Source organism: Phalangium opilio, unplaced genomic scaffold, assembly GCF_054372755.1.
Source record: "Phalangium opilio isolate 3A_F unplaced genomic scaffold, DU_Popi_V2 ptg000011l_1, whole genome shotgun sequence".
Taxonomy (NCBI): Eukaryota; Metazoa; Arthropoda; class Arachnida; order Opiliones; family Phalangiidae; genus Phalangium; species Phalangium opilio.
The window spans coordinates 257,776-284,220 of NW_028324147.1; the positions used below are offsets into that span (position 1 = coordinate 257,776).

At 45.8% G+C, this 26,445-nt stretch overlaps 4 protein-coding genes across 4 annotated transcripts; all 4 read left to right on the forward strand.

Annotated features, from left to right (window-relative positions):
- Positions 1 to 46: 46 nt before the first annotated feature.
- Positions 47 to 24,731, forward strand: LOC149709621 (uncharacterized). Its single transcript, XM_089860735.1, has 13 exons — positions 47 to 266; positions 601 to 791; positions 873 to 1,073; positions 1,130 to 1,407; positions 1,471 to 1,649; positions 1,731 to 1,801; positions 1,882 to 2,275; positions 7,814 to 8,276; positions 19,679 to 22,467; positions 22,545 to 22,554; positions 22,615 to 23,179; positions 23,268 to 23,323; positions 23,424 to 24,731. Exons 2-13 carry the CDS (start codon positions 683 to 685, stop codon positions 24,525 to 24,527), a joined length of 6,219 nt encoding a protein of 2,072 aa, XP_089716861.1. The 5' UTR covers positions 47 to 266; positions 601 to 682; the 3' UTR covers positions 24,528 to 24,731.
- Positions 9,846 to 13,367, forward strand: LOC149709622 (uncharacterized). The gene is made up of 6 exons (XM_089856026.1): positions 9,846 to 9,866; positions 10,308 to 10,337; positions 10,393 to 10,979; positions 11,206 to 11,260; positions 11,328 to 12,359; positions 12,562 to 13,367. The coding sequence occupies exons 1-6, from the start codon at positions 9,846 to 9,848 to the stop codon at positions 13,237 to 13,239; spliced, it is 2,403 nt and encodes an 800-aa protein (XP_089712152.1). The 3' UTR covers positions 13,240 to 13,367.
- Positions 17,568 to 25,778, forward strand: LOC149709623 (uncharacterized). Its single transcript, XM_089856592.1, has 2 exons — positions 17,568 to 17,702; positions 24,959 to 25,778. Exon 2 carries the CDS (start codon positions 24,977 to 24,979, stop codon positions 25,688 to 25,690), a length of 714 nt encoding a protein of 237 aa, XP_089712718.1. The 5' UTR covers positions 17,568 to 17,702; positions 24,959 to 24,976; the 3' UTR covers positions 25,691 to 25,778.
- Positions 18,536 to 19,597, forward strand: LOC149709624 (uncharacterized). Its single transcript, XM_089856582.1, has 2 exons — positions 18,536 to 18,706; positions 18,782 to 19,597. The coding sequence occupies exons 1-2, from the start codon at positions 18,680 to 18,682 to the stop codon at positions 19,490 to 19,492; spliced, it is 738 nt and encodes a 245-aa protein (XP_089712708.1). The 5' UTR covers positions 18,536 to 18,679; the 3' UTR covers positions 19,493 to 19,597.
- Positions 25,779 to 26,445: the final 667 nt, after the last annotated feature.

The following is a 26,445-nucleotide window of genomic DNA, read 5'->3' on the forward strand; positions in this document are numbered from 1 at the left end:
CGACGGGATTTAATATATAATATCCCTCCGCTACAGAGTTGGACACGCTGAGCTTTGGGGTGGCGGCGTATATCTTCCCATCCGCCATTTTTCGCATCCGTTCGGTCTGGCACTTTGGCGGCCATTTTTGGTCCCTCGAAAAAGTGAAAAGCGGCATCGATAAAAGGCAAAGCCGTTGCGCCAGCGTCGAGGGCTCGGCAGCTTAACTCTTGTAAATTGTAATTAGTAATTCTAAACGTTTATCAACGTTGTACGATAGTTTTATGGCAAGTATTAAGTTTCCTATATTAATGACGTTCGTTTAATTTGTGGGTTAGGAATTGCGGCGTTAAATTGCGAGCGATTTTTTTTTGACCGAAATTTGAGTGTTTGACATATTTTAATAAAGATGATGATGATGCTAGTGTGTTTAATTTATTGATAGCCATAATAATAAAGATTTGGTCGTGTTTAGCGTTATTTTTCGTTCCATTATGGAAATTGTTTCCTATATTTTTCGTTGTTATCGCCTTGTTTTCGTTGTATCGTTTGATCTGTCAATGTAAGCCGAGAAAAGGCAAAGGGGACGATATTAGAAGGATTCCGTTGTATATTTTGCAGATTATTAACCACATTCCTACGCGGAAATGTCCCAAAATTACGGATAAATTAGCGCGTTCCATTTCCGTTTCCTTAAAAAAACATGGAAGAGGAAGATCTTCCTAATGTGAACAGGGCCAAACACGCGGCGTTCTACTTGCATCAACACTTGTTAGCCAAACCAGATACCGGAACTGCAATTACTGGAATGGGTAGGCAAAGGCCTAAAATTGATTGTTTATCGGTGGTTATAGAGAATAATAAAGAAATTAAAACGGGGCGCGATCATTTAGCTTCATCCTCTCAATGCAAACCATCAAAATGCGTTCAGACGGATCCGGTTGAGATTGGCGACGGTGGCGTTGTGGCTAATGATAAACCGGCGGAAGAAGGCGGCCCTCCTAATCCTAAAAAATGGTTGTCCCTCTTCCAAGAGACGCCACCCTTTTCGGCACTTTCCGATTTAGTCAATCACCTTTCCACTAGAAATATAGGTAGGCCAAAGTCACCAGGCGCCCTCGCCCTGGTCTAACCCGTTCTTCCTTTGCAGACAAATACTGTTTTAAGTATCGTAGAAATCGCGACGGAGCGATTGAACAATTGGAAGTGGCGTTGGAGAACGCGGTCATCACGGTGTCAGCGTTCAGCGACGTGCCAACTAGACTCTTATTTTCCAAAAAGGGCAAACTGACCATTCTGACGTTGTTTCGCGACCCTTTCCAAACGGAATACATCGACCTCGTCAGTGGCGAGGTTTTTGACAATGTTGTCGAGAACGCCTTTCTCACGCTCGATAACGAACAACTCTTCTGTCCCGGAGTTCCTAAAGTAAATAATTGGGACCCAAATTTAAATAAAAGCGCTCTGTTTAATTGACGATTGATTTGGCAGGACATTGCTTCGAAACCGAGTATCGGCAAGAAAGTTCAAAAATTTCGTTTTCCCTTTGAAAGATTTCAATCGCGCGGTTGTCCCGTCTGGTTCGACCCCCCGCAGGACGAAATCTTCGCTCAGGATATCTTAATACGCAAGGGAATTCATCCTTGCGAAAAATGCTTTAAACTCTACAGGTACCGCCCGCCTTGACCACCCACCTTGACCACCCCACCTGCTGATCAAGTTTAACCAAACCGGCGCCAATTTCTTTTTAGTTTGGCTTCTAACGACGTTGAATCGGACGATGGCGCCAATGCCCCTGGTGAGGAGGAACCAACGGCCACCAGTAAGTACTCGACCTAGATCTACTCCGCCGCCCTAGTAGACGAAAATAGGTCTAACGGCGTCGTCTCTGTTTTGTTTCAGCGTCAACGAAAGACGAATCTCCTTCTAAGAGAAAAACGGGGGCCAAACGAAAATACGTCAAGAAGAAAGGAGCAGCGGATCCTTCGCCCACCATGGTTCCGCGCGCCGCCGCCGCCAACATTCCCGGCGGGAGTCAAGAAGGGGACTCCCTGGAAGGAGGCGAAGAGGGGGCCGGCGCCGCCCTTGGAGGGGAGGGGGCCGATTCCGGGGACGAGGACTTTGATCTGGGCGGAGGCGGAGCCGAGGAATCGGGCGATTCCGATCAAGGGTCGGACTACGCGCCCAGCCCCGAACCCCAAACTAGGAATAAACGCAAGAAGTCCGAGGAGAAGGCCACGCCCAAAGCCAAGAAAACGCCCAAGAAATCCAGCTCCGAAGATGAAGCCACGTCGGGGTAAGTTCAATTAACTCTTTTTAGCGCGCGCGCGTCTGCAGCCCGGGCTTTCAGTTGCTCTCTAACCCTTTAAGTTCGGTAAATCGCGCTTGCGAAGCTTAATTATTGCGTTACACTAAACTTTGGAGGCTCGTAACTCTGGTTCTACTATAGATCCAGGGATTCCCTTTGAGTATGTTATAGTCCAATTTGTCCCCCATCCAACCATACTAAAAACTTAGGACTACGACAATCAGGGGCCGAGTAATTAAGCGAAATGTTCAAAAACATGCCATTGAAATAGCATCAAACCCAAATTTGGGGGCTCGTAACTCTGGTTCTACTAGAGATACGGGGATGCCCTTTGAGTATGTTATAGTCCAATTTGTCCCCCATCCAACCATATTAAAAACTTAGGACTACGACAAACAGGGGCCGAGAAATTAAGCAAAATGTTCAAAAACATGCCCTAGGAATAGCGTCACACCCAACTTCGCAGGCTCGTAACTCTGGTTCTACTAGAGATACGGGGATGTCCTTTGAGTATGTTATAGTCCAATTTGTCCCCCATCCAACCATAATAAGAACGTAGGCCTACGACACACAGGGGCCGAGTAATTAAGCAAAACGTAAACAAACAAGGTAGGATTTCGGTATGAGTGAATAAGGTCAAAAATAATTTTAGAGCAAAATCGAGCACACCATTCGATAGAGCGTAAAATTTAGATCTAAAATAACCCCCGCTTTTTTCAAATTTCCAAAAAAGAAAATTTTGCAGTATAGGTGAACAAGGTCAAAAACAGTGTAAAATATTCAGAGGGCCAATAATTTGCCACCTTTTCCAACCTAACCTAAGCTAACCCTAAGCTAACCTAAGCTAACCTAACCTAACCTAAGCTAAGCTAAGCTAACCTAAGCTAACCTAAGCTAAGCTAAGCTAAGCTAAGCTAACCTAAGCTAAGCTAAGCTAACCTAAGCTAACCTAAGCTAACCTAAGCTAAGCTAAGCTAAGCTAACCTAAGCTAAGCTAAGCTAAGCTAACCTAAGCTAACCTAACCTAAGCTAACCTAACCTAAGCTAACCTAAGCTAAGCTAACCTAAGCTAACCTAACCTAAGCTAAGCTAAGCTAACCTAAGCTAAGCCAACCTAAGCTAAGCTAACCTAACCTAAGCTAACCCTAAGCTAAGCTAAGCTAACCTAAGCTAACCTAACCAAACCTAACCTAAGCTAAGCTAAGCTAACCTAAGCTAAGCTAAGCTAAGCTAAGCTAAGCTAACCTAAGCTAAGCTAAGCTAACCTAAGCTAACCTAAGCTAAGCTAACCTAAGCTAACCTAACCTAAGCTAAGCTAACCTAACCTAAGCTAACCTAAGCTAAGCTAAGCTAACCTAAGCTAACCTAAGCTAAGCCAACCTAAGCTAACCTAAGCTAAGCTAACCCTAAGCTAAGCTAAGCTAACCTAAGCTAACCTAACCAAACCTAACCTAAGCTAAGCTAACCTAAGCTAACCTAAGCTAAGCTAACCTAAGCTAACCTAAGCTAAGCTAACCTAAGCTAACCTAACCTAAGCTAAGCTAACCTAAGCTAAGCTAACCTAAGCTAACCTAAGCTAAGCTAACCTAAGCTAACCTAAGCTAAGCTAACCTAAGCTAAGCTAACCTAAGCTAAGCTAACCTAAGCTAACCTAACCTAAGCTAAGCTAACCTAAGCTAACCTAACCTAAGCTAAGCTAACCTAAGCTAACCTAAGCTAACCTAACCTAACCTAAGCTAACCTAACCTAACCTAAGCTAACCTAACCTAAGCTAAGCTAAGCTAAGCTAAGCTAAGCTAACCTAAGCTAAGCTAAGCTAAGCTAACCTAAGCTAACCTAAGCTAACCTAACCTAAGCTAACCTAACCTAAGCTAAGCTAACCTAAGCTAAGCCAACCTAAGCTAACCTAACCAAACCTAAGCTAAGCTAAGCTAAGCTAAGCTAACCTAAGCTAAGCTAAGCTAAGCTAAGCTAACCTAAGCTAACCTAAGCTAACCTAAGCTAACCTAAGCTAACCTAAGCTAACCTAAGCTAAGCTAACCTAAGCTAAGCTAAGCTAACCTAACCTAAGCTAAGCTAACCTAAGCTAAGCTAACCTAAGCTAAGCTAACCTAAGCTAAGCTAACCTAAGCTAAGCTAACCTAAGCTAAGCTAAGCTAAGCTAACCTAAGCTAACCTAACCTAAGCTAACCTAAGCTAAGCTAACCTAAGCTAACCTAACCTAAGCTAAGCTAACCTAAGCTAAGCCAACCTAAGCTAACCTAAGCTAAGCTAACCTAACCTAAGCTAACCCTAAGCTAAGCTAAGCTAACCTAAGCTAACCTAACCAAACCTAACCTAAGCTAAGCTAAGCTAAGCTAACCTAAGCTAAGCTAACCTAAGCTAACCTAAGCTAAGCTAACCTAAGCTAAGCTAAGCTAACCTAAGCTAACCTAACCTAAGCTAAGCTAACCTAAGCTAAGCTAAGCTAAGCTAACCTAAGCTAAGCTAACCTAAGCTAACCTAACCTAACCTAACCTAAGCTAACCTAACCTAAGCTAAGCTAACCTAAGCTAAGCTAACCTAAGCTAAGCTAAGCTAAGCTAACCTAAGCTAACCTAAGCTAAGCTAACCTAAGCTAAGCTAACCTAAGCTAAGCTAACCTAAGCTAAGCTAACCTAAGCTAAGCTAACCTAAGCTAAGCTAACCTAAGCTAACCTAAGCTAACCTAACCTAACCTAAGCTAACCTAACCTAACCTAAGCTAACCTAACCTAAGCTAACCTAAGCTAAGCTAAGCTAAGCTAAGCTAACCTAAGCTAAGCTAACCTAAGCTAAGCTAAGCTAAGCTAACCTAAGCTAAGCTAACCTAAGCTAACCTAAGCTAACCTAACCTAAGCTAACCTAACCTAAGCTAAGCTAACCTAAGCTAAGCCAACCTAAGCTAACCTAACCAAACCTAAGCTAAGCTAAGCTAAGCTAAGCTAACCTAAGCTAACCTAAGCTAACCTAAGCTAAGCTAACCTAAGCTAAGCTAACCTAAGCTAAGCTAACCTAACCTAAGCTAAGCTAACCTAAGCTAAGCTAACCTAAGCTAAGCTAACCTAAGCTAAGCTAACCTAAGCTAAGCTAAGCTAAGCTAACCTAAGCTAACCTAACCTAAGCTAAGCTAACCTAAGCTAACCTAAGCTAACCTAACCTAACCTAACCTAACCTAACCTAAGCTAACCTAACCTAACCTAAGCTAACCTAACCTAAGCTAAGCTAACCTAAGCTAACCTAACCTAAGCTAAGCTAAGCTAACCTAAGCTAACCTAACCTAAGCTAAGCTAAGCTAACCTAAGCTAAGCTAACCTAAGCTAAGCTAAGCTAACCTAAGCTAAGCTAAGCTAACCTAACCTAAGCTAACCTAACCTAAGCTAACCTAACCTAAGCTAAGCTAACCTAAGCTAACCTAACCTAAGCTAAGCTAACCTAAGCTAAGCTAAGCTAAGCTAACCTAACCTAAGCTAAGCTAAGCTAAGCCAAGCTAACCTAAGCTAACCTAAGCTAACCTAACCTAACCTAAGCTAACCTAACCTAAGCTAACCTAACCTAACCTAAGCTAAGCTAAGCTAACCTAAGCTAAGCTAAGCTAACCTAAGCTAAGCTAAGCTAAGCTAACCTAACCTAAGCTAAGCTAAGCTAAGCTAAGCTAAGCCAAGCTAACCTAAGCTAACCTAACCTAACCTAACCTAACCTAAGCTAACCTAACCTAAGCTAACCTAACCTAAGCTAACCTAACCTAAGCTAACCTAACCTAAGCTAAGCTAACCTAACCTAAGCTAAGCTAAGCTAACCTAAGCTAACCTAACCTAAGCTAAGCTAACCTAAGCTAACCTAACCTAAGCTAACCTAACCTAACCTAAGCTAACCTAACCTAAGCTAACCTAACCTAAGCTAAGCTAACCTAAGCTAACCTAAGCTAAGCTAACCTAAGCTAAGCCAAGCTAACCTAACCTAACCTAAGCTAACCTAACCTAAGCTAACCTAACCTAAGCTAACCTAAGCTAAGCTAACCTAAGCTAAGCTAAGCTAACCTAAGCTAAGCTAAGCTAACCTAACCTAAGCTAAGCTAACCTAAGCTAAGCTAAGCTAACCTAAGCTAAGCTAACCTAACCTAACCTAACCTAACCTAAGCTAAGCTAACCTAAGCTAAGCTAACCTAAGCTAAGCTAACCTAACCTAAGCCAAGCTAACCTAAGCTAACCTAACCTAAGCTAACCTAAGCTAAGCTAACCTAAGCCAAGCTAACCTAAGCTAACCTAACCTAAGCCAAGCTAACCTAAGCTAACCTAACCTAAGCCAAGCTAACCTAAGCTAACCTAACCTAAGCTAAGCTAACCTAACCTAACCTAACCTAAGCTAAGCTAACCTAAGCTAACCTAACCTAAGCTAAGCTAACCTAAGCCAAGCTAACCTAAGCTAACCTAACCTAACCTAAGCTAAGCTAACCTATCCTAACCTAACCTAACCTAACCTAAGCTAAGCTAACCTAACCTATTCGGCCTCTTAAGTGAAAATGAGCCCTAACGTTAAACATCAATATTTTGGAAAAGGTGGCAATTCTTTTGGGGGATAAGACATTTTTTTTTTTTTTTGGAAATTTGAAAAAAGCGGGGGTTATTTTAGATCTAAATTTTACGCTGTATCGAATGGTGTGCTTGATTTTGCTCTAAAATGATTTTTGACCTTATTCACTCATACCGAAATTGTACCACAAACAACCCCTCCATAGTAATAGCATTAGACTATATTTTGCAGGCTCGTAACTCTGGTTCTACTAGAGATACGGGGATGTCCTTTGAGTATGTTATAGTCCAATTTGTCCCCCATCCAACCATACTAAGAACGTAGGCCTACGACTCACAGGGGCCGAGTAATTAAGCAAAACGTAAACAAACAACCCCTCCATAGGAATAGCATTAGACTATACTTTGCAGGCTCATAACTCTGTTTCTACTAGAGATACGGGGATGTCCTTTGAGTATGTTATAGTCCAATTTGTCCCCCATCTAACCATACTAAAAACTTAGCCCTACGATAAACAGTGGCCGAGATATTAAGCAAAATGTTCGTCAACGTATGGTATCGTCTCACTTATATTTGCTATGTTACTTATGATTTTTGCACTAAACTTTGGAGGCTCGTAACTCTCGTTCTATTAGAGCTACGGGTATCTCCTTTGGATATGTTATAGTACTCTTTGTTCCCCATCTAAGGATACTTTAAACTTGGGGCTACCTCAATATCGTCGTCAACTTATTTTTGTCTCACTTATTGATATTAGGCTACTTTTTTGAAAATAAACTTTTAGAGGCTCGTAACTCTGTTTCTACTAGAGATACGGGGGTATCCTTTGAGTATGTTATAGTCCTATAGGGTATTATATGGGGAAATCGGTTTTCCCAAAGTTGTACGCGCCCTGTTATAAGACTAGGCCAACTCCGCGTACTCCTGTTAACGCCGGGTCCTAATTCCGTTTTGTAAATTGTGTCTCGGTCTTCAGGGAGGACTCGGGCAAAGAAGGAGGTGGCGGTGGCGGCGGGGAATCCAATTCCAGTTCGGAGTCGGAATCGGAGAAAGAGGCGGCGGCGGCGCCCAAGAAGACGAAACAAACTCGCGGTCGCAAGAAGAAGGAACCGAAGGAAAAGTTCCGATTACGCGAAGTGTTTCGGTGCGAGGATTGTGATAAGAACTTTGCCCAAGAAAAGCCTTGGAAGACGCATCGAATGAGCGAGCACGCCGACGAAAAACCTTACAAGTGCGACTTGAACTGTCCGTTCACCACCCCGGACAAAACGGAACTGATCGACCATTACGCGTCCGCGCACGCCAACGACCAAGTCCTCAAGTGTCGTTTCTGCTACAGACAATACATCAAAGCGGGAGAACTGAACGCGCACACTCGACACCACAAGGGCGAGAAACCCGTCAAGTGTCAACAGTGCCCCAAGATACTCAGCAACGAGGTAAGACCACAACCCACTCTCTCTCTCTCTCTCTCTTACACTTAGTCCGTCACTTTGCTGGCGCCAATTCGTACGCCTCTTAAAATGGTAATTGGTAACGCTGAATAGTGGTAAAATACCAATTCCGAGCGAGGAGGCGCCTCTTTAAGAATAGGTGACGTCGCTTGGACGGTGCGCGCGCCACCAAATGCCATTTTATCTCTTATTGGCTGGACTGAATTGAGATTATAATGAAATGCTCGGAGCATTTTATTATAATATCAAAGGGTTCGTTTTAGTTTGCAAAAAATTAAATAAGCAACATTGGTGGATCAAAAATCTCAATCAAAAGCGAGCCACTTCATTTCTGATGATTATTTAATCATTCGTTGTCGAGTTTTAAATACTCTGACCAATTGAACTCGCACTTTTGATCCGTATCTTCGATTTAGCCAATGTCTATTTAGAGAGCGGCGCCCCGTGTCTTAGCTAGAATTGAATCGAATGAGAACGAAACCATGTTGATGGATTTACGCTCCACCAATAATTAATTAATTAATTAATTTGATAAGAACGCCATTTTACATATTGATGGAAATTAAATTTAAATTCCGCGTAAATTCATCAATGTTTTTTCGTCTCGAACGAGTCGGGTCGCTAGATTATTCCCACTGCGCATGGCCGTATTGCTGCCATTTAAATCTTGACAATTAAACCTTCGACTTAATTAATTAACTTTATTGTTTAATTATATTTAAAATGGGGAATAATCTATCGACCGGCGCAATCTAATACTAGTCTAGTTTCACACAATTTTCGAACGTCTTTTGCATTTGCTAATAGAGCTATCTCAGTTATGACGTCACTGCCCAAGTAAAACGTCACGGGCTAAGCTTTGGCATTCTGTGGCCATTCTTGGTACCATTTAATTGGTTCTCCCGTGGCTGACGTCGCACTAAGGCTTCTGAGATAGCTCTATTATTTGACTGATCAAGAGCGTGGCCAGATTCGGTCGCTAGATCGATAGAGTAATGGCACTTTAAATTCCCCCGTCCGTCTTTGGCTACGTAACGTTCTACCGGAAGTAAACGTCACCGCGGAGTGCCCTTACTCTTTGTAATTATTGGCTATAAAAAAATGTGTGTGAAATTAAGGCTGAGGTGACATCTTGATATCGCCAGCGGTTGTCCTTGGCGCTTTCAAGGTGATTTCCCCGGATGACGGGGCCGTTTTTTGTGGAGTGTATTAGTGGAATAGGCATATTATACGTAGATTTCCACACTACAAATGCTTAAGAGAGCCCAGGTCAACCTTCTAACCAATAGGAGCTTCGATTACTACCAATTGGGTTGTTTTGTTTTAACGAGCTAGTCGCGCCCCCCCTCCCTCCCTCCCTAACCCCCTTCACTTTAAACGCACCATTTCGTGGAAATAAGAGCTCGAATCGCATGGTAAGTACACTTCACTTCCGGATGTAGCGACGAAACGCGGTGGCGTCGCGCCAACGCAACCGCGTCCAACAAAAAAACTCCAGCGTTTAATTCGTTCTCGCGTTCTTCATCCAATGATAACTCGCGCCATCAATCAAGAATGGCCGCGACCATCGACCAAGTTTTAGGTTGACAACGTTTGTTCGTTTCTTCAGTCATAACGGGTTGTTGTACCTACTTATTGTACTTGTACTTGTTGTTGTATGACGGCAGTTGGGCGCGCAAATACTCAAGCGTGTTTCTTGACGCGTCACTCTTGTTTAGTGTGGAAATCTTCACTCTCAGTAATCATTGTATTCGCGAGAAGGGATTCACTTTCCCACCGAAAAGCTATTCGCGCACCCTAGTATTTATGGTGTGGAAATCTTATTAAAATTAGTCGTAGCATTTTCGTCAGCGCATGAGCGCCAGGGGAGAGTAACGACTCAACAAAGGCCCCGCCCCCTCTCCACTCGTCACGTTGTTGTACTTAACCTTATTCGCGTCTACACACGCCAATAAATAGTTAAGGGAAGGGGACACGCGTGCATTGTAATTCCCGTACTTAATGGCCTTTGGTTAGGTGGTCTTCGATGGCTTGGGACTGGAGGTGGTAATTATTCGGTTGGCGATTTAAAATAGGGCCAAAAACCCCGTTGTTTGTTTAGGGTCGATTGAAAGAACATTTGAAAACGCATACGGGAGAGAGTCGTCGTAAACGGCACGTTTGCGAATTGTGCGGAGCGGCTTTTACTCAAAAGATCTATTTCGATATTCATACGCGCTCCAAACACACGGGTCAACGACCTTTTAAGTGCGCCACTTGCCACAAAGACTTTGCTAGTAAAAATATCTATAAAGATCACGTCAGGACGCATTCCCGACTTAAGAAGCATCTTTGCAACGTTTGCGGAAAAACCTTCGCGCAAAGTTCCTCCTTTTACAAGCATAAGCGACAACACACGGGGGAGAGACCCCACAAATGCCAGCTATGCGGAAAATGTTTCGCCTTCAAGAAGGGACTGAAACGTCACGCCTACACCCATACCGGCGAAAAACCCTACGTCTGCCCGATTTGCCATAAAGCCTGCTCGCAAAGAGGCAATCTAAACATTCATATGCGCACCCATAATAAAAGACAGCCTCTTCCTCCCGCGGAGAATAAAACCGCCGCGGAAAATACTCTTCCCCTCGTTTATAATTACGCTTTAGGGTACCCGGCTGCTGAAATGACGCGAGAATATTTCGCCAGAATGTAACTGTTTGGGGAAAATGATAATATTAAGCCGTAGTTTAGCTTTGATAAACTTTGACCCATTTGGCACGGGTTGCCAAACAGTTTAAGACGCTAATCTTTTTAGGTAGTCAATGCGGGAAACCAATTTTACGAATGTTTCTTAATTGTCCAAGCGGTTCCCAAAATATAATACGTATCTAGGTTTTATCTGGGTCGACCCTTAAGCATTTGCGTGACCTTTAAGTTCTCGTCTCCCACGGCACGCTTCCCTGAACGGAAGTTGGCCTAGCGTGACGGGGGTGACCTTCTTGGAATATACAACCTTGTCTCGGATGGGGTCGGTTCCCCCCCCCCTAATTATTGTAGGAATGTCTTGGTCAAGGCGTCAAACGTCCCGCCATCGACAAACCGATCGTTTGCGAAGCTTGTGGCAAACGCTACCAAAGCAATTCGCAATTGCGAGCTCACCTTCGAACGCATACGGGCGAGAAACCCTTTCAATGCCCAACGTGTCAGAAGAGTTACTTTACCAATATGGACTTGAAAAAGCACTCGGAGATTCACGCCGGCGACAGACCGACTTATTTGTGCTCGAAATGCGGCAAGAGTTTGTTCAGCAAACAAGCGCTGAAGAATCACTCGCGACGTCACGACGGCGTCAAACCCTTTCAATGCGAAACGTGCGGGAAACATTTCGGATCTCGCGATAATCTGAAGACGCACGCCCGGTACCACGTGGCCGAAAAACCCAATCAATGCGAGTTTTGTGGAAAGTCCTTCTACGAGAAGCAAGCCTTGAAATTGCACGTGGCCAAGATACACGAAGGAATCGAAATCGAGCCGAAACCCAGACGCTTTCGTTGCCACATTTGCGACCGGGCCTTCGTCCGTCAATCGCGCTTGCAAAGCCACGTTCGCACTCATACGGGCGAACGACCCTTCCAATGCCCCTCCTGCGACAAATCCTTCTTTTCCCAAACCATTTTGAATTTGCATCGACGAATTCATAGCGAAGAACCCGAGTCCAAATGCGAAATTTGCCAGAAAACCTTTTCCTCGAAATACAATTTGAAAGTTCACGTCCGGCGGCATACGGGCGAAAGACCTTATCAATGTGGCGTTTGTTCCAAGAGCTTCACCCAACAGAACGTTCTGGCGGCCCACGCCGTCACACATTCCGACGACAAACCCTTTATATGCGAGATATGCGGAAAGGGATTCGCCGCCACCAATTACTTGAAGAGTCATATCGCGCGCATTCATAGCGGCAACACGCCACGAACCTCGGCCAAAAAATGTAAAAATCGCGACGAAATGAAAGAAACCGCCGACCACGACGATGAACCCGTCCAAGAGGAATGTAGTAGCGTGGATTTTGGGGCTTACAAGGACAGTACGTAGACTCTCTTAGCGATTAATTACCTTTGAAGGCGGTGTATCCGTTGTTATCTATTGTCCCTACCAAGCTCTTAATAAATTTGACCGTAGCTGGAAACATTGAATTAGTTTATTTTTTATTTGACTTTGACTCTCTTGAGAATGTCGGTAGTGTGTTCTTTTGTCCCGTTGTCCTTTCTAAAACCAATGCCATCTTTCTTAGTACGCCTTGAAACTTCACACGAAGTACCATACGGGCGAAATCACCCGCAGCTTCGTTTGCGAAACGTGCGGTCGCGGCTTCACCACCATGCGCAACTTGACCACTCACAAACGCACTCATACGGGCGAGAAGCCGTACCAGTGCGACGTTTGCGGTCGCCGCTTCGCCTACCCCAACATTTTGACCCAACACTCGGTTATCCATACCGGCATCAAAGCCTACTTGTGCACCATTTGTGGCAAGTCCTTCACTCAAAGTAACGCCCTGCAAAAACACGTTCGAATTCATACCGGCTACCGACCCTTCGCCTGCGAAACTTGCGGCAAGACTTTCGTGACGCGCGATAAGTTGACGCGTCACAATATGACGCATTCCGGGGAGAGACCCTATCAATGCGACGTTTGCCAGAAACGCTTTCGACAAAACGCTCATTTAACCGATCACATGCGCAGTCATACGGGGGAACAGTCGCGTAAAAGGGCCAAGAAAATCAAAGCGGCCGCCGCTAGCCTGGCCGCCGCCCACCAGACCCCCGAGGAAGCGTCATCGGCTGGGACCACCGGCACCGCGACGACGCGCGAGAAAGCTTTCCCCGAATATAACGAATTCTATTTGAACTATCCTTACGGACACCCGCCTTCCATGGCTCCGCCCGCTAATTACTATACTCAGTTGTAGACAGACACTCCCCTTCTTCGATTGGCTCTCGCTCCCATTGGTTAGACGGATGGGCGTTTCTTAAGCATTACTCGCAAAGTAGTATGTGGAAATTAGCTCGCCCCTCCAACTTGTTCTCTCTCTCTCTGTACTAGAAATGTCTGAAGCTTCACATGAAATACCACACGGGCGAAAGGGTCAAGAAATACATTTGCGAAATCTGCGCACGCGGTTTCGCCATCAAACAGAATTTGAAAACGCACATGCGCAGCCACACGGGCGAGAAGCCTTACCAGTGCGAGATCTGCGGCAAGAACTTTCCCTATCATAACGCCTTGAAGAAACACGCCGTCGTTCACACCAAAATCAGAGCCTTCCTTTGCATGCTTTGCGGAAAATCTTTCGCGCACCCCGAAACGCTGAAGAAACACGTCAAGAACCACTCGGGCATTAAACCTTTCGTTTGCGAAGTCTGCGGAAAGTCTTTTACGTCGCGCGATAAACTAAAACGACATTCGATGACGCACACGGGCGTCCGACCTTACCAGTGCGACGTTTGCGGCAAAGCTTTCATTCAGAACTCGCATTTAACCGAGCATAAACGAATACACACGGGCGAAAAGTCGCCGCGAAAACCGCGTAACCACGACGCGGCGGCGAAAGCGCGTCAGAAAGCCGCCGCTAACGCCCTTCCCCTGGAGGAAGCCTCGCATTCCGAACACTCTTTTCCCCTTCCTCAACATTCTTACAATTACTTTAACTACAATTACCAACAACCTTTTATACCACCGGCCGCTAATCCCTATTATACGCAATTATAAACCAACCCACCCGGACATTTTAATTCGACGGCGAAATACGTTCGTCACAGTGACAAATAAAAGTAACGGAAAGCGACCCAAGGGTGATGATGAACTGTTCCCCCTTTTTGTCGTCCCCCCACAGTTAGCCCCCATCATTCTTGAGCGTGCGGAAGACGCTCTGTGTTTAGATGCCTTAAATTTTCATATTATGTTCCCAGTATAGAGTAATGTCAGTTCTAACAGAAGTATATAATACTTCTCTTCGAGAGAAGTGTACAAGCACAAAGCGGGGTAAGTGTAACGTCACTCTTCCCAACATCGGATCATTTAGAGCAAGGTTACTAAACCGAATCACATACACGATAAATAGTTCCCTCAACATTACTCTATTAGCGTTTAAATATTTGGCAAGACGCATGCGCTTGTGCATTTTTGTCCCACGTCAAGACGAAGTTTGTGGGATGATTGCTGGGGATTTAGTGCCAAACATTTATAGAATTCACCTTACGATGCGATGCCCGTTTGTAGTTTGATGAGCGGGAAAGCAAACTAAAAGGGTGAGGGGCCTGGGAAGAATGACGTCACGTAACTAAAGCATTAAGAGGATACAGAGCGTCATCCTTCTTCTATTATCCCCTTCTGATTCTACATATGCAAACGTCATACCCTTCTATCTCTTTGCTCAGTGTCATCCCCCCTTACTGGGAGCGTACAGTATCCCCTCTTACAAAAGCGCGCCTAGAGGGAGGGAGGGATACACAGTCTACTCCCCTCTCTACCGACACTACTCTATAATGAAATATCCTAATTAATTTTCATCTGACGTCTTATTTTTTTTTTAATTGACCAAACGGACGAAATGACCTAATTAGGTTCATTTGAATAATTTATCGTAGCGTAAATTGTAAATTTAATTCGACGGATGACGGCGTTACTAGGCCCAAGCGCTTTCCGTTATTTCTATTTGCTCTTGACCCTAGTGGGGGGGTCACTGCATGGGGGAAGGGAGTAGCTCTCGGCCAATGTCGTACTGATGACGAAAAAGCCAACGGACAATTATGTAAATCCAGTGTGTGAAATTAATAATCATTTTAAGTTTTTAATGTTGTATCAATTGGAGTTTAAGAAATAAAATTGAGCATTTTCGAGTGTAAACGCGACTCCTCGTCAAGCCTGAAATGGGATGTAAGAGTTGAATGTTATTTGAGCATTTCTAGTGTGGAAAACTAAGAGTAGGCGTGTCTAGACGATGACGTGTTTTTAACGCGTCCATGATATTGAATTCCCGATAGAGAGCGCTGATATTGCACACGAAATACCGTCACAAGAATAACGGGGAAGACGACGAGAAGTCGGGGGCGGGCTCGCCTAAGAGCAACGTTTGCGACATTTGCGGAAAACGCTTCGCCCTGCCGCGACATCTCGTCATTCACAAACGAACGCACACCGACGAAAAACCCTATCAATGCGAAACGTGCGGAAAAGATTTCCGTACCCAAAGTAACCTAATCAATCATAACGTGACGCATACGGGCGTCAAAAAATATCTCTGTACTCTGTGCGGAAAATGCTTTCCGCGCGCCAACGCCCTGAAAGGACACATGGAAGCGCACGCCGGCATTAAACCGCACAAATGCCAAGTTTGTGGAAAATCTTTCCGCACTCCCGATAAAGTACGCCAACACATGGTGACGCATACGGGGGAAACTCCCTTTCAATGCGAATTATGCGGAAAAGGTTTCAAGCGGAACGACGGTCTGGCCAAGCACATGTTCGTTCATTCCCCCCAATTCGGAGACAAGCCCTTTCAATGCGAACTCTGCCATCGGACTTTTAAGCAAAGCGAGTCCTTGGCCCGACACGAGCTGAGTCATTCCGCCAAAGGTTCCGCCGCCCAAAAACCCTTTCAATGCGAACGATGCGGAAAAAGCTACATCAATAAAATGACTCTGACCTTACACATTCGCACGCACACGGGCGAGAAACTGTTTCATTGCGATCAGTGTCAACGCTCTTTCACCAACGGAACTCATTTGCGAATTCACGCCCGCTCCCACACCGGCGAAAAACCCTTTCAATGCGAAATCTGCTCGCGATCTTTTCCCCTGAAAACCAATTTGGCCCGACACAAACTGACGCATACGGGCGAGAAGCCTTACCAATGCGAGATCTGCGAGAAACGTTTCGCCCAAAAACCCCACTTGGAAACGCACCTTCGAACCCATACGGGCGAGAGACCCTTCCAGTGTCCCGTCTGTCAAAAGGCCTTCGCCATGAAGGGCAATTTGAACGACCACGTTCGCAGCGTACACGATGGACAAAAAACTCGACGCAAAAGCAAATCCGCGCGGGTGGTTGCCCCACCGAAAGTCGTCGTGGCCCAAGAGCAGCCTTCCGCCGAGGCAAAAACCTTCGCTGAAAACAGCGACGTTATTTATTACAATTTCGGGTACGCCCATCCGAGCGTGGCCACGCCAAATACGAACTACGCCACTCGCTTTTAACCAAATGAAGAAATATAATTAATATATTTGTCATTTGTAACGTACCGAGTAAATTTCTCTGGAAAGTGTCTACCTGATTATTATTATAATTTTCACGGAAGTTTGTAAGCTTTTAAGCATTCCTAGTGTGGACATCTACGTGGTGGTATTCGTTGTGTCCACAAGATGAGGGAGCTATCCATATACCTTTTGTAGGTAAGTCTCGAGGGTCATTCGGTCAGCGACGTCCTCCCCCGAGGGAAGAAGAGTCAACCGATCAAGGTGACGTGCGATATTTGCGGAAAAGGTTTTCCACACGCCTCCAAATTGTTACGACACAAGCGAGCGCATACGGGCGAAAGACCCTTCCAATGTCAAGTGTGTCAGAGGCGGCTGACTGACGAGCGCTCTCTGGAAAAGCACAAGTTGGTTCACGGTGGCGCCAAACCCTTTCTTTGCAGTATTTGTGGCAAATCTTTCATGAAAAACGAGACATTGCGCAATCATTCGCGAGCCCACGCCGGAATCCGACCACATCAATGCGAAACCTGCGGAAAAGCTTTCGTGACGCGAGTTCAGCTCCAGAGTCACAATCGCACGCACACGGGCGAGAGACCCTACCAATGCGACAAGTGCGGAAAAAGCTTCATCGATCAGATCGGTTTCAATCGACACGTCGCGGCCCATCATCCCCAAGAGGGCGGCAAACCGTCGCTTCCTCGCGACAAACCTCATCAATGCGAATTCTGCGGGAAACGCTACTCCATCAAGGCCACTTTGACCATCCATCGACGGAGTCATACGGGCGAACGCCCCTACCAATGCGACGTCTGTCACAAAGGTTTCGCCCTGAAGGCTTACCTGGGTCGACACAAACGCTGTCACACGGGCGAGAAGCCCTTTCAATGCAAGTACTGCGAGAAGCGATTCCGACAAAGGAACCACGTCGAACATCACGAAAGGACTCATACTGGCGAACGGCCTTACCAGTGTCGCGTCTGCCAAAAGGCCTTTGCCTTGAAATATAATTTGGACGAGCACTCACGCATTCATAGCGGTCAACCTACCAGAAGGTCCCGTCAGAGAATGGCCGCGCCCCACCATGAACCCCCGGACCCCGATCAACCCCCCGAAGAATATCGGCAGACTGATTATTTTAATTACCAAGAAGAATACGGTCGCTTTTCATAAATAATTGGTAAAAAAATAAACCTTTATTGATTGATCCCAAAGTAACGCGACGTGTCTTTGACACTGCTTCAATTTTCAATTAAATGTTCCTTTTGAAATTACGATGCTTTAATCGGGGGGGCGGGGGGGTTAAGACTTGTATGGTAGACGAATGAACGTCAAAATCTCGTAAATGAATATCGGACTTTGTTTTTCGTTACTGTTCTAAGTTGGGTTTTCAAGGTACGACGAATCTCTGCTAAACTATTGTTTCATGGATTTATTTAAGTAGTATTTAGGATTGCTGATCATTTTTAGTGTGGAAATCTGGAATCGCGTTAATCAGGGTTTCTAGCTAATACCGTCTTATATGTATATTATGTACCGTGCGTAGCGGACTTTGAAAGACCACGTCAAACAAATTCACAGCCAAGATGGTCGCGTCAAAAAATTCGTCTGCGAAACGTGCGGCGCGGCTTTCACGCAAAACACCTACTTTTTAGTTCACAAGCGAAAACACACGGGCGAAAAACCCTTCCAATGTACCGTCTGCTCGAAAGGCTTCACCGGCAAGAATAGTTTGAGAATTCACATGACGACTCACACCCAAGTCAAACCTCATTTGTGTACGGTCTGTGGAATGGCCTTCCGTCAAACTTCCGGTTTAGATCGACACACCATGAAGCATACTGGTGACAAACCCCACGAATGCCAGACGTGCGGAAGATGTTTTAACACTCCGCGAGCCCTCAGGTTGCACGTCATGACGCATCTAGGTGAAAAACCGCACGAATGCCAAGTGTGCGGGCGCCGCTTCACCCAAAAATATAACGTCACCATTCACATGAAAACTCATAATCGCGTTGGTGGAAACAGCGCGCCCGCCAAGAAGAAACCATCATCGGCATCGTCGGGTCCCGTTGGCGACGGCGCCGAGTTTTTCGCGGCGGCAGCGACGGAGGGCTATTTCAATTTTGGTTATCAAGGCCCTGAATTTTGAAATAAATGAATTTAGCGAAGCTACTGTTGTTGGTGGGCTCTTTTTAGTATTGATAGTGTGTAAATGCTCTCATTAATCTTGTTAACTAATGGCGTCTTTAATTCAAGATAACGTTGAAAAACCACATGAAAACGCACACCGGAAGTACTCGCGTTAAGCGTTTCGTCTGCGAGACGTGCGGACAGGGTTTCACGCAAATGAACTACCTGTTGGTTCACACGCGAAAACACACGGGCGAGAGACCCTTTCAATGCGAAACGTGTGGCAAGTCTTTCACCGGCAAACAGAGTTTGCGTATTCACGTGGCCATTCACACGGGCTCCAAGCCTCACTTGTGCACCTTTTGTGGGAAGGCTTTCAGTCAGCGCTGCTACTTGAACCGGCACGTCTCCTGGCATACCGGCTACAAGCCGCACAAGTGCGAAACTTGTGGACTTAGTTTTAACGTCCCGCGAGATCTGAGGCGTCACGCCATGACGCATTTGGGCGTCAAACCGCACGAATGCGAAGTCTGTGGCCGTCGCTTCACCCAGAGATACAATATGAAAGTTCACTTGAACACTCATAACCGCGATCGAGCTAACGTGGCCACCACCCCTAGAAGGAAGAGCAAGTCTTCATCCTCCTCGCCCAACAAAAGTCCTCGAATGAGCGCCCCCAATTACCCCCAGCAAAATCAAGCCCCCGCCGCCCAATCGTCGCGGGATCAGACGTTCGCGGTGCAAACGCCGCCACCCCCCACCCAGACTTACTGCAATTACGAGTACCAAACTCCGACCATGTTACCGCCATCCAATTACTACACCGGACAGTTTTAGGCCGAAACATTTAGCTGACAATCGCCTAGGCCTATATTTAAATTGAAAGCTTTAAGATCCTTGTACGATTTATGATTTTATAAACGTCATTAAAATAAAGAAGCATTTTTAGTGTGTGAAAATCCAGCACTTGCACTAGGCCTAAGTTAATCGCTTAATTTCTTAAACACGTTCCTGAAAATACAGAAATTGTTGAGTTTTCACTTGAAAACGCATTCGGGGCAAAAGGCCAGAAAACCTTTCGTTTGCGAATTATGCGGAGGCGATTTCTCTAAAGCGAGCTATTTGGCAGTTCATAAGCGAAGACACACGGGCGAAACGCCCTTTAAATGCGACACTTGCGGCAAGGCTTTTTGGTCCAGACAAAATCTAAGGAAACACCTCAAGATCCATAACGAATTGAAGGAATGCTTGTGCGCCATTTGCGGTAAGGGCTTCCATCGAGCCGGGGACTTGACGCAACACGTGCGCACGCACACCGGCGATCAACCCTATAGGTGCGACACTTGCGGGAGAGGCTGCCTAACTCTTTATAAACTGAATCTACACGCCATGACTCATACCAAAGAGAAACCTCACAAATGTCGCGTCTGCGGACGGGGATTCACTCAAAGGTACAACGTCAAAATTCACATGAAAACTCATCGTGACAAAGGAGCTAGTGAAACCAGCGAGGCCGCCAAAGAGATCGTTGTTCAAGCCACTAACGATAACGAGGTAATTGTTGAAACCGAAAATGGCAAGAAAGTATCGCCAAGAATCGCTAATGCCGAAAAAGTATCGCCTCGAATCGCTAATGCCGAAAAAGTATCGTCTCGAATCGCTAATGCCGAAAAAGTATCGCCTCGAATCGCTAATGCCGAGAAAGTATCGCCTCGAATCGCTAATGCCGAAAAAGTATCGCCTCGAATCGCTAATGCCGAAAAAGTATGGCCTCTAATCGTTAATGCCGAAAAAGTATCGCCTCGAATCGCTAATGCCGAAAAAGTATCGCCTCGAATCGCTAATGCCGAAAAAGTATCGCCTCGAATCGCTAATGCCGAAAAGGTTTCGCCTCGAACCGCTAATACCGAGAAAATATCGCCTCGAACCGAAAAAGTTTCGGAAGACGCATCTGATGAAGCCTATAAATGTGAGACTTGCCCAAAAAGTTTCACGACTCGTTATAGACTGATTCGTCATTCCATGACGCACCTCAGAGACAAACCACACGAATGCCAAGTTTGCGGGAGAGGATTTTCTCGAAGATCCGACGTCACCGTTCACATGATATCTCATACGCGCAGGAAAATTGCACCGAAAGTCAATGGACCCAACTGTAGCGCCAAAGACTTAGCAGTTACGCAAATTACTGAATCCAACGATGTTATTGATGCTCAAATTTCTCAATCCAACGATCTAATTCATGCTCAAATTTCTCAATCCAACGATCTAATTCATGCTCAAATGACTGAATCCAACAATGTAATTGCTGCTCAAATTTCTCAATCCAACGATGTAATTGATGCTCAAATTTCTGAATCCAACGATGTATTTGATGCTCAAATTACTGAATCCAACGATGTTATTGATGCTCAAATTTCTGAATCCAACGATGTATTTGATGCTCAAATTACTGAATCCAACGATGTTATTGATGCTCAAATTTCTGAATCCAACGATGTATTTGATGCTCAAATTACTGAATCCAACGATGTTATTGATGCTCAAATTTCTGAATCCAACGATGTATTTGATGCTCAAATTACTGAATCCAACAATGTATTTGATGCTCAAATTTCTGAATCCAACGATGTATTTGATGCTCAAATTACTGAATCCAACAATGTAATTGATGCTCAAATTTCTCAATCCAACGATGTATTTGATGTTCAAATTTCTAATTCCAACAATGTATTTGATGCTCAAATTTCTGAATCCAACCATGTAATTGATGCTCTAGTTAACGATCCCAAAGATGTAATCGTTGCTCAAGTGAACTATCCCAAAGATGTAATCGTTGCTCAAGTGAACTATCCCAAAGAAGTAATCGTTGCTCAAGTGAACGATCCCAAAGAGGTAATCGATTCTCAAGTGAGCGAACCCAAAGATGTAATTGTTTTTCAAGTCAATGAACCGAAAGAGGTAATCGTTGCTCAAGTGAACGATCCCAAAGAGGTTATTGACGCTCAAGTGAACGAACTCAACGATGTAATTGACGCTCAAGTAAACGATCCCAACGAGGTACTTGATGCTCAAGTAAACGATCAGAATGCGTTGTTTACGCGAGTAAACGATTCCAATGAGGTAATTGCGCAAACCACTGCCAACAAGGTAGTAATAACACAACGGACAAATTCGAATACGGATGATAAACTCTTTAAATGCGACATTTGCGGAAAAGCGTTCGTAAGTCGTTCTAAATTGAATAGACACGTCAAGATGCACAGCGAAGAGAAGCCTCACGAATGCCAAATATGCGATAAACGTTACAAGCATAAACATACCCTGACCCTTCACCTTAGGACCCATAATCCCGAGACTAACGAAGACGGATCAAATGGCGCGCCTTCTAAGCGATATTCGCGGCCGCATCCACGCCCTAAACCCCATAAATGCGACACTTGTGGAAAGTGTTTCACGGAGCGTGGTAGACTGGCGAGACACGCCAAGACGCACACCATGTCCAACCTTTACGATTGCCCGGTTTGCGGGAGGCGATTCAAGCAAAAATCCAACGTGACAGTTCACATGATATCTCACGAGCGTGACAAATCAAAGTCTTCGAAAGCCGAAGAGACGGTAACCACCAACAGCCCCAACGACGTAGTATGTCCGCAAACGCTAACGGTCAATGCCGACGAGTTAATATACGCCGAAATAAACGAGGCCAACGAGTTAGTTCTTCCGCCAAATGCCGCCAACGAGCTTTCTGGGCAAACAACCGGCTACATTGTCCTTGATTACGAAGATTTAAATCACTTTCCCCCGGCTCAGTTTTAAGACACTCTGTAAATTTACACTCTGGGCAATTGCACGTTAAAATTTGTCGGTTGCACGGGCTCTATTTCAGCATTTTTAGTGTGGAAATCTTTAAAGACATCGAGGAGGAAGCCTTGTTGAAATACGTTTGACCGATTTAGGCTTGTTTGAAACAACACGCGAAAACGCACACGGGCGAGAGCCTTCTGAAACGATACGTCTGCGAAATGTGCGGACAGGGTTTCACGGAGAAGAAGTACTTGGACGTTCACGTCCGAAAACACACCGGCGAGAGACCGTTTCGATGCGAAACGTGCGGAAAATCGTACGCCTGCCGGAACATTTTGCGAAACCATTTGGTCGTCCATAGCGGCACCAAACCCTATCTGTGCGTGCATTGTGGCAAGTCTTACTCCACTAATTCGGCGCTGCAATCGCATTCGCGATCGCATACGGGCTTCAAGCCCCACGTTTGCCAAACTTGCGGAAAGGCTTTCGCCGTCAAAGAGAAATGCCAACTGCACGTGTTGACGCATACGGGGGAGAGACCTCACGCGTGTCGCCTATGCGGAAAGAGGTTTAGCCAGAAATACAACTTGACGGTGCACACGCGCACCCACGCTAAAGACAAGAAGGACTCGACGACCCCACCGACGCCGACCCAAGATCCGAGAACTTTCGCTCCGCCTCAAACTACCGATCATCACCTTGATTATTTCAAGTTCTGTTACTAATTTTTATCGATAACGGAAATGGTTATTTTCAATTGAATGCCTTTGTAAAATAAAAGTATACGAAATAAATTTATTTAAAGTTTCAATTTCAATCGTCAGTTACGGAAAAGAAGCTCGTTTGAAAGAGGTTTTCTCGGTCGCTGATTGGCCAGATTCTTTTAAGCATTGAGTGTGGAAATTGACGATAGTTTTTTGGTAGTTACGATCATGTCTGTGAAACTTTCCACCACCTCTAGCTGTGTTTGAGACGTCACGTCAAATTGCGTCATACGGAGGAAGGCCTTCGCAAAGACGTCGTCTGCGAAGAATGCGGGAAGGGCTTCGAAAACGCCTCTCGCCTCCAAGTTCACAAACGAACGCACACCGAAGAGAGACCGTATCAGTGCGAAATCTGCGGGAAAGGTTTCAATTACCAACACGTCTTGAAGAAGCACGCCGTCGTCCATACGGGCGTCAAAGCCTTCCTGTGCACCATTTGCGGCAAATCCTTCGCGCAAACCGCTTCCCTTCTCTCCCACCAACGTTTGCATTCCAACGACAAATCGTTCCAGTGCGACGTTTGCGGAAAACGCTTTACCTCCAAACATAATCTCATCCAACATTCGCGAATTCACACTCGCGATAAGAGCGAACTGCGACGTTGGCGATCGCGCGTCGATCCCAGCGAACGAGTCCATCATTGTCAGTTTTGCGAAAAGAGCTACGTCACCAGAAGCAATTTGGTCTCGCACATGAAAATCCATACGGGCCAGTTGCCCTTTCAGTGCGAAATTTGCCACAAGAGATTCCAATTCAAATACTACATGGATTATCATAAGAGAACGCATACGGGCGAACGACCTTACCCTTGCAAAGTGTGCGGAAAGAGCTTTATCACTCAGGGGAACTTGAATTTGCATACGCGAACGCATACGGGAGAGAAGCCCTTCAAATGCCAGTATTGCGAAAAGGCCTTCACCATGAGCACGCATTTGACTTCGCACACGCGCACACACACCGGCGAGAAACCCTACAAGTGCGACGTCTGCGACAAGGCCTTCGCCCTCAAGTACAATATGGTCGAACATCGACGCATTCATACCGGTGAAAAATCCAAAAGGAAACGAAACGCCAACGCCAAACCTCGGAAACCTCGCGTCCCTCCTCCCACCAACACCAACACGGCAGCCACCGCTACTTTGGTCACCTCCATGACTCAAGAACCAACGGCGGAAATGGTGCCGTCGCAGGCCCCGCCTCCTCATAACGTTGTTGAAGGGAACGCCCCGGGGGGGACGGAAGGCAACGCGGAATACGCCACGCCTTCCAATTATATACATTTTAGTTACATGTATCTCTAAGATCTCGGTATAGACGGACAATGATCGTATTTATAAATGGATGTCTAGCTTAGTTTCGAGAGACGTTTCGTCGTAGCCGGTGTAAGAATTCTAGACTTAATTATCGTCATTTGTAAAATTATTTCATCCAGTTGTTGATTTTATTGCCCATTCATTTGTGAATATCCCGCCAACATAGTAAAAAAGATTCCATCGCGTAATTTACTTTGGAATATGTTCATTAGATTAAAGGGATTACTATAAAATACTATGGGTTTCGGGATTTGGAACGTGTGGGAGGCGTGAGATTGACGCTGACTACAAGCGCTCGAGTCGAATCCCCCTTAAAATAAGTTTGTAGATCTGGTTGGAGCTTAAGCATTTCTAGTGTGAAAACGTATCATTCATTTGTACAATTAACTATATTAATATATTGGTATGGGTCCACGTAGAAAAACTTGAAACGCCACATGCGACTTCACACGAAAGAAAGCCAAGAGAAGCGTTTCACGTGCGAATTGTGCGGACAGGGTTTCACGCAAGCCGCCTACTTGAAGCTTCACAAACGAAAACATTCGGGCGAACGACCCTTCCAATGCGAAATATGCGGCAAAAGTTTCGCCTACAAATTCGTTCTGGAAGATCATTACGCCACGCATACGGGAGTCAAGGCCCACTTGTGCACGCATTGCGGCAAAGGCTTCGCGCAGATGGCCTCCCTCCGGACGCACACGCGCAGTCACACCGGAAATAAACCCCACCAATGCGAAACGTGTGGAAAGGCCTTTGCCGTGCGCGAGAAACTCCACTTGCACAAGTTGACGCACACGGGCGAGAGACCCCACGCCTGCGACGTCTGCGGCAAGAGGTTCAGTCAGAAGCACAACTTGAAAGTGCATACTCGCACCCACTTTAAGGATAAAGGCGGACAGAAATCCAAGATGCCAAGAGGGGGAGGGGGAGGGGGAGCGGTGCCGCCACCCTCCAAGGAAACGGCCCCCTTACAAGAGGAGGCGTCAACGTCGCGCGCCGACTACTTTAAAGTTGGCAAGAAGAAGACTACGACGGAAGTTTCGGCGCCCGAAGAACGCTTATTCGCGGAACCCCCGGCCACGGCTTATTTTAATTTCGGTTATCAATTACCGACTATGGTACCGCCCGAAAATTACTATAATCAGTTTTAAAAATAGTCGCGCGTAAGCATTTTTAGTGTGGAAATCTGTCAGTTTCTAGACTCTCTGAATGAAGTGATAATGAATTGGCCTTTGATATGTCTAGAAATCTCTGAAACAACACATGGAACTTCACAGCGGCGTCAAACGGGAGAAGCTGTTCGCGTGCGAGCACTGCGGCCAGGGGTTCGTCAACCGTAGCAAGTTGGTCATTCACGAACGGACGCACACGGGCGAACGACCCTACCAGTGCGAGGTTTGTGGCAAGGGCTTCATTTACAGCCACGTCCTAAAATCGCACGCGGAAATCCACCGAGTGGGCGGAATCGTCAAGAAACACTTGTGCGATACGTGCGGCAAAGGCTTCAAAAAGGCCTCGGAACTGAAAGTACACACGCGCAAACACACGGGCGAAAGACCCTTCAAATGCGAGTATTGCGGCAAGGACTTTGCCCGCAAGTGGAGTTTCAAGTACCACGTCAAGACGCATAGCGGAGAGCGCTCGTACGTCTGCGCCATTTGCTGCAAGACTTTTACTCATCAACAGAATCTGAGCGCGCACATGAGTTTGCACACGGGCTACAAACCGCACGAGTGCGCCACCTGTGGAAAGAGATTTCGGACCAAAGTGACGCTGACGACGCATATTCGCGTTCACACTGGCGAGAGACCTTACGTCTGCGAAATCTGCGGCCGAAGCTTTTCCCAACGACAGAGTATGAAGACTCATATGGGGACTCATACGCGAGACGGCTCTAGAATCGTTA

What these genes read in the sequence shown, in the direction of transcription:
- LOC149709624 (XM_089856582.1), top strand. Translation starts at nt 18,680, where the DNA reads ATGAATTTAGCGAAGCTACTGTTGTTG. An exon ending in TAGCGAAGCTACTGTTGTTG is followed by an intron (nt 18,707 to 18,781) that starts GTGGGCTCTTTT and finishes CTTTAATTCAAG; the next exon opens with ATAACGTTGAAAAACCACAT.
- LOC149709623 (XM_089856592.1), top strand. Translation starts at nt 24,977, where the DNA reads ATGCGACTTCACACGAAAGAAAGCCAAGAGAAGCGTTTCACGTGCGAA.
- LOC149709621 (XM_089860735.1), top strand. Translation starts at nt 683, where the DNA reads ATGGAAGAGGAAGATCTTCCTAATGTGAACAGGGCCAAACACGCGGCG. An exon ending in AACTGCAATTACTGGAATGG is followed by an intron (nt 792 to 872) that starts GTAGGCAAAGGC and finishes GCGATCATTTAG; the next exon opens with CTTCATCCTCTCAATGCAAA. An exon ending in GTTTGAAAGAGGTTTTCTCG is followed by an intron (nt 23,324 to 23,423) that starts GTCGCTGATTGG and finishes CACCACCTCTAG; the next exon opens with CTGTGTTTGAGACGTCACGT.
- LOC149709622 (XM_089856026.1), top strand. Translation starts at nt 9,846, where the DNA reads ATGGCCGCGACCATCGACCAA. An exon ending in ATGGCTTGGGACTGGAGGTG is followed by an intron (nt 10,338 to 10,392) that starts GTAATTATTCGG and finishes TTGTTTGTTTAG; the next exon opens with GGTCGATTGAAAGAACATTT. An exon ending in GGGCTTACAAGGACAGTACG is followed by an intron (nt 12,360 to 12,561) that starts TAGACTCTCTTA and finishes CATCTTTCTTAG; the next exon opens with TACGCCTTGAAACTTCACAC.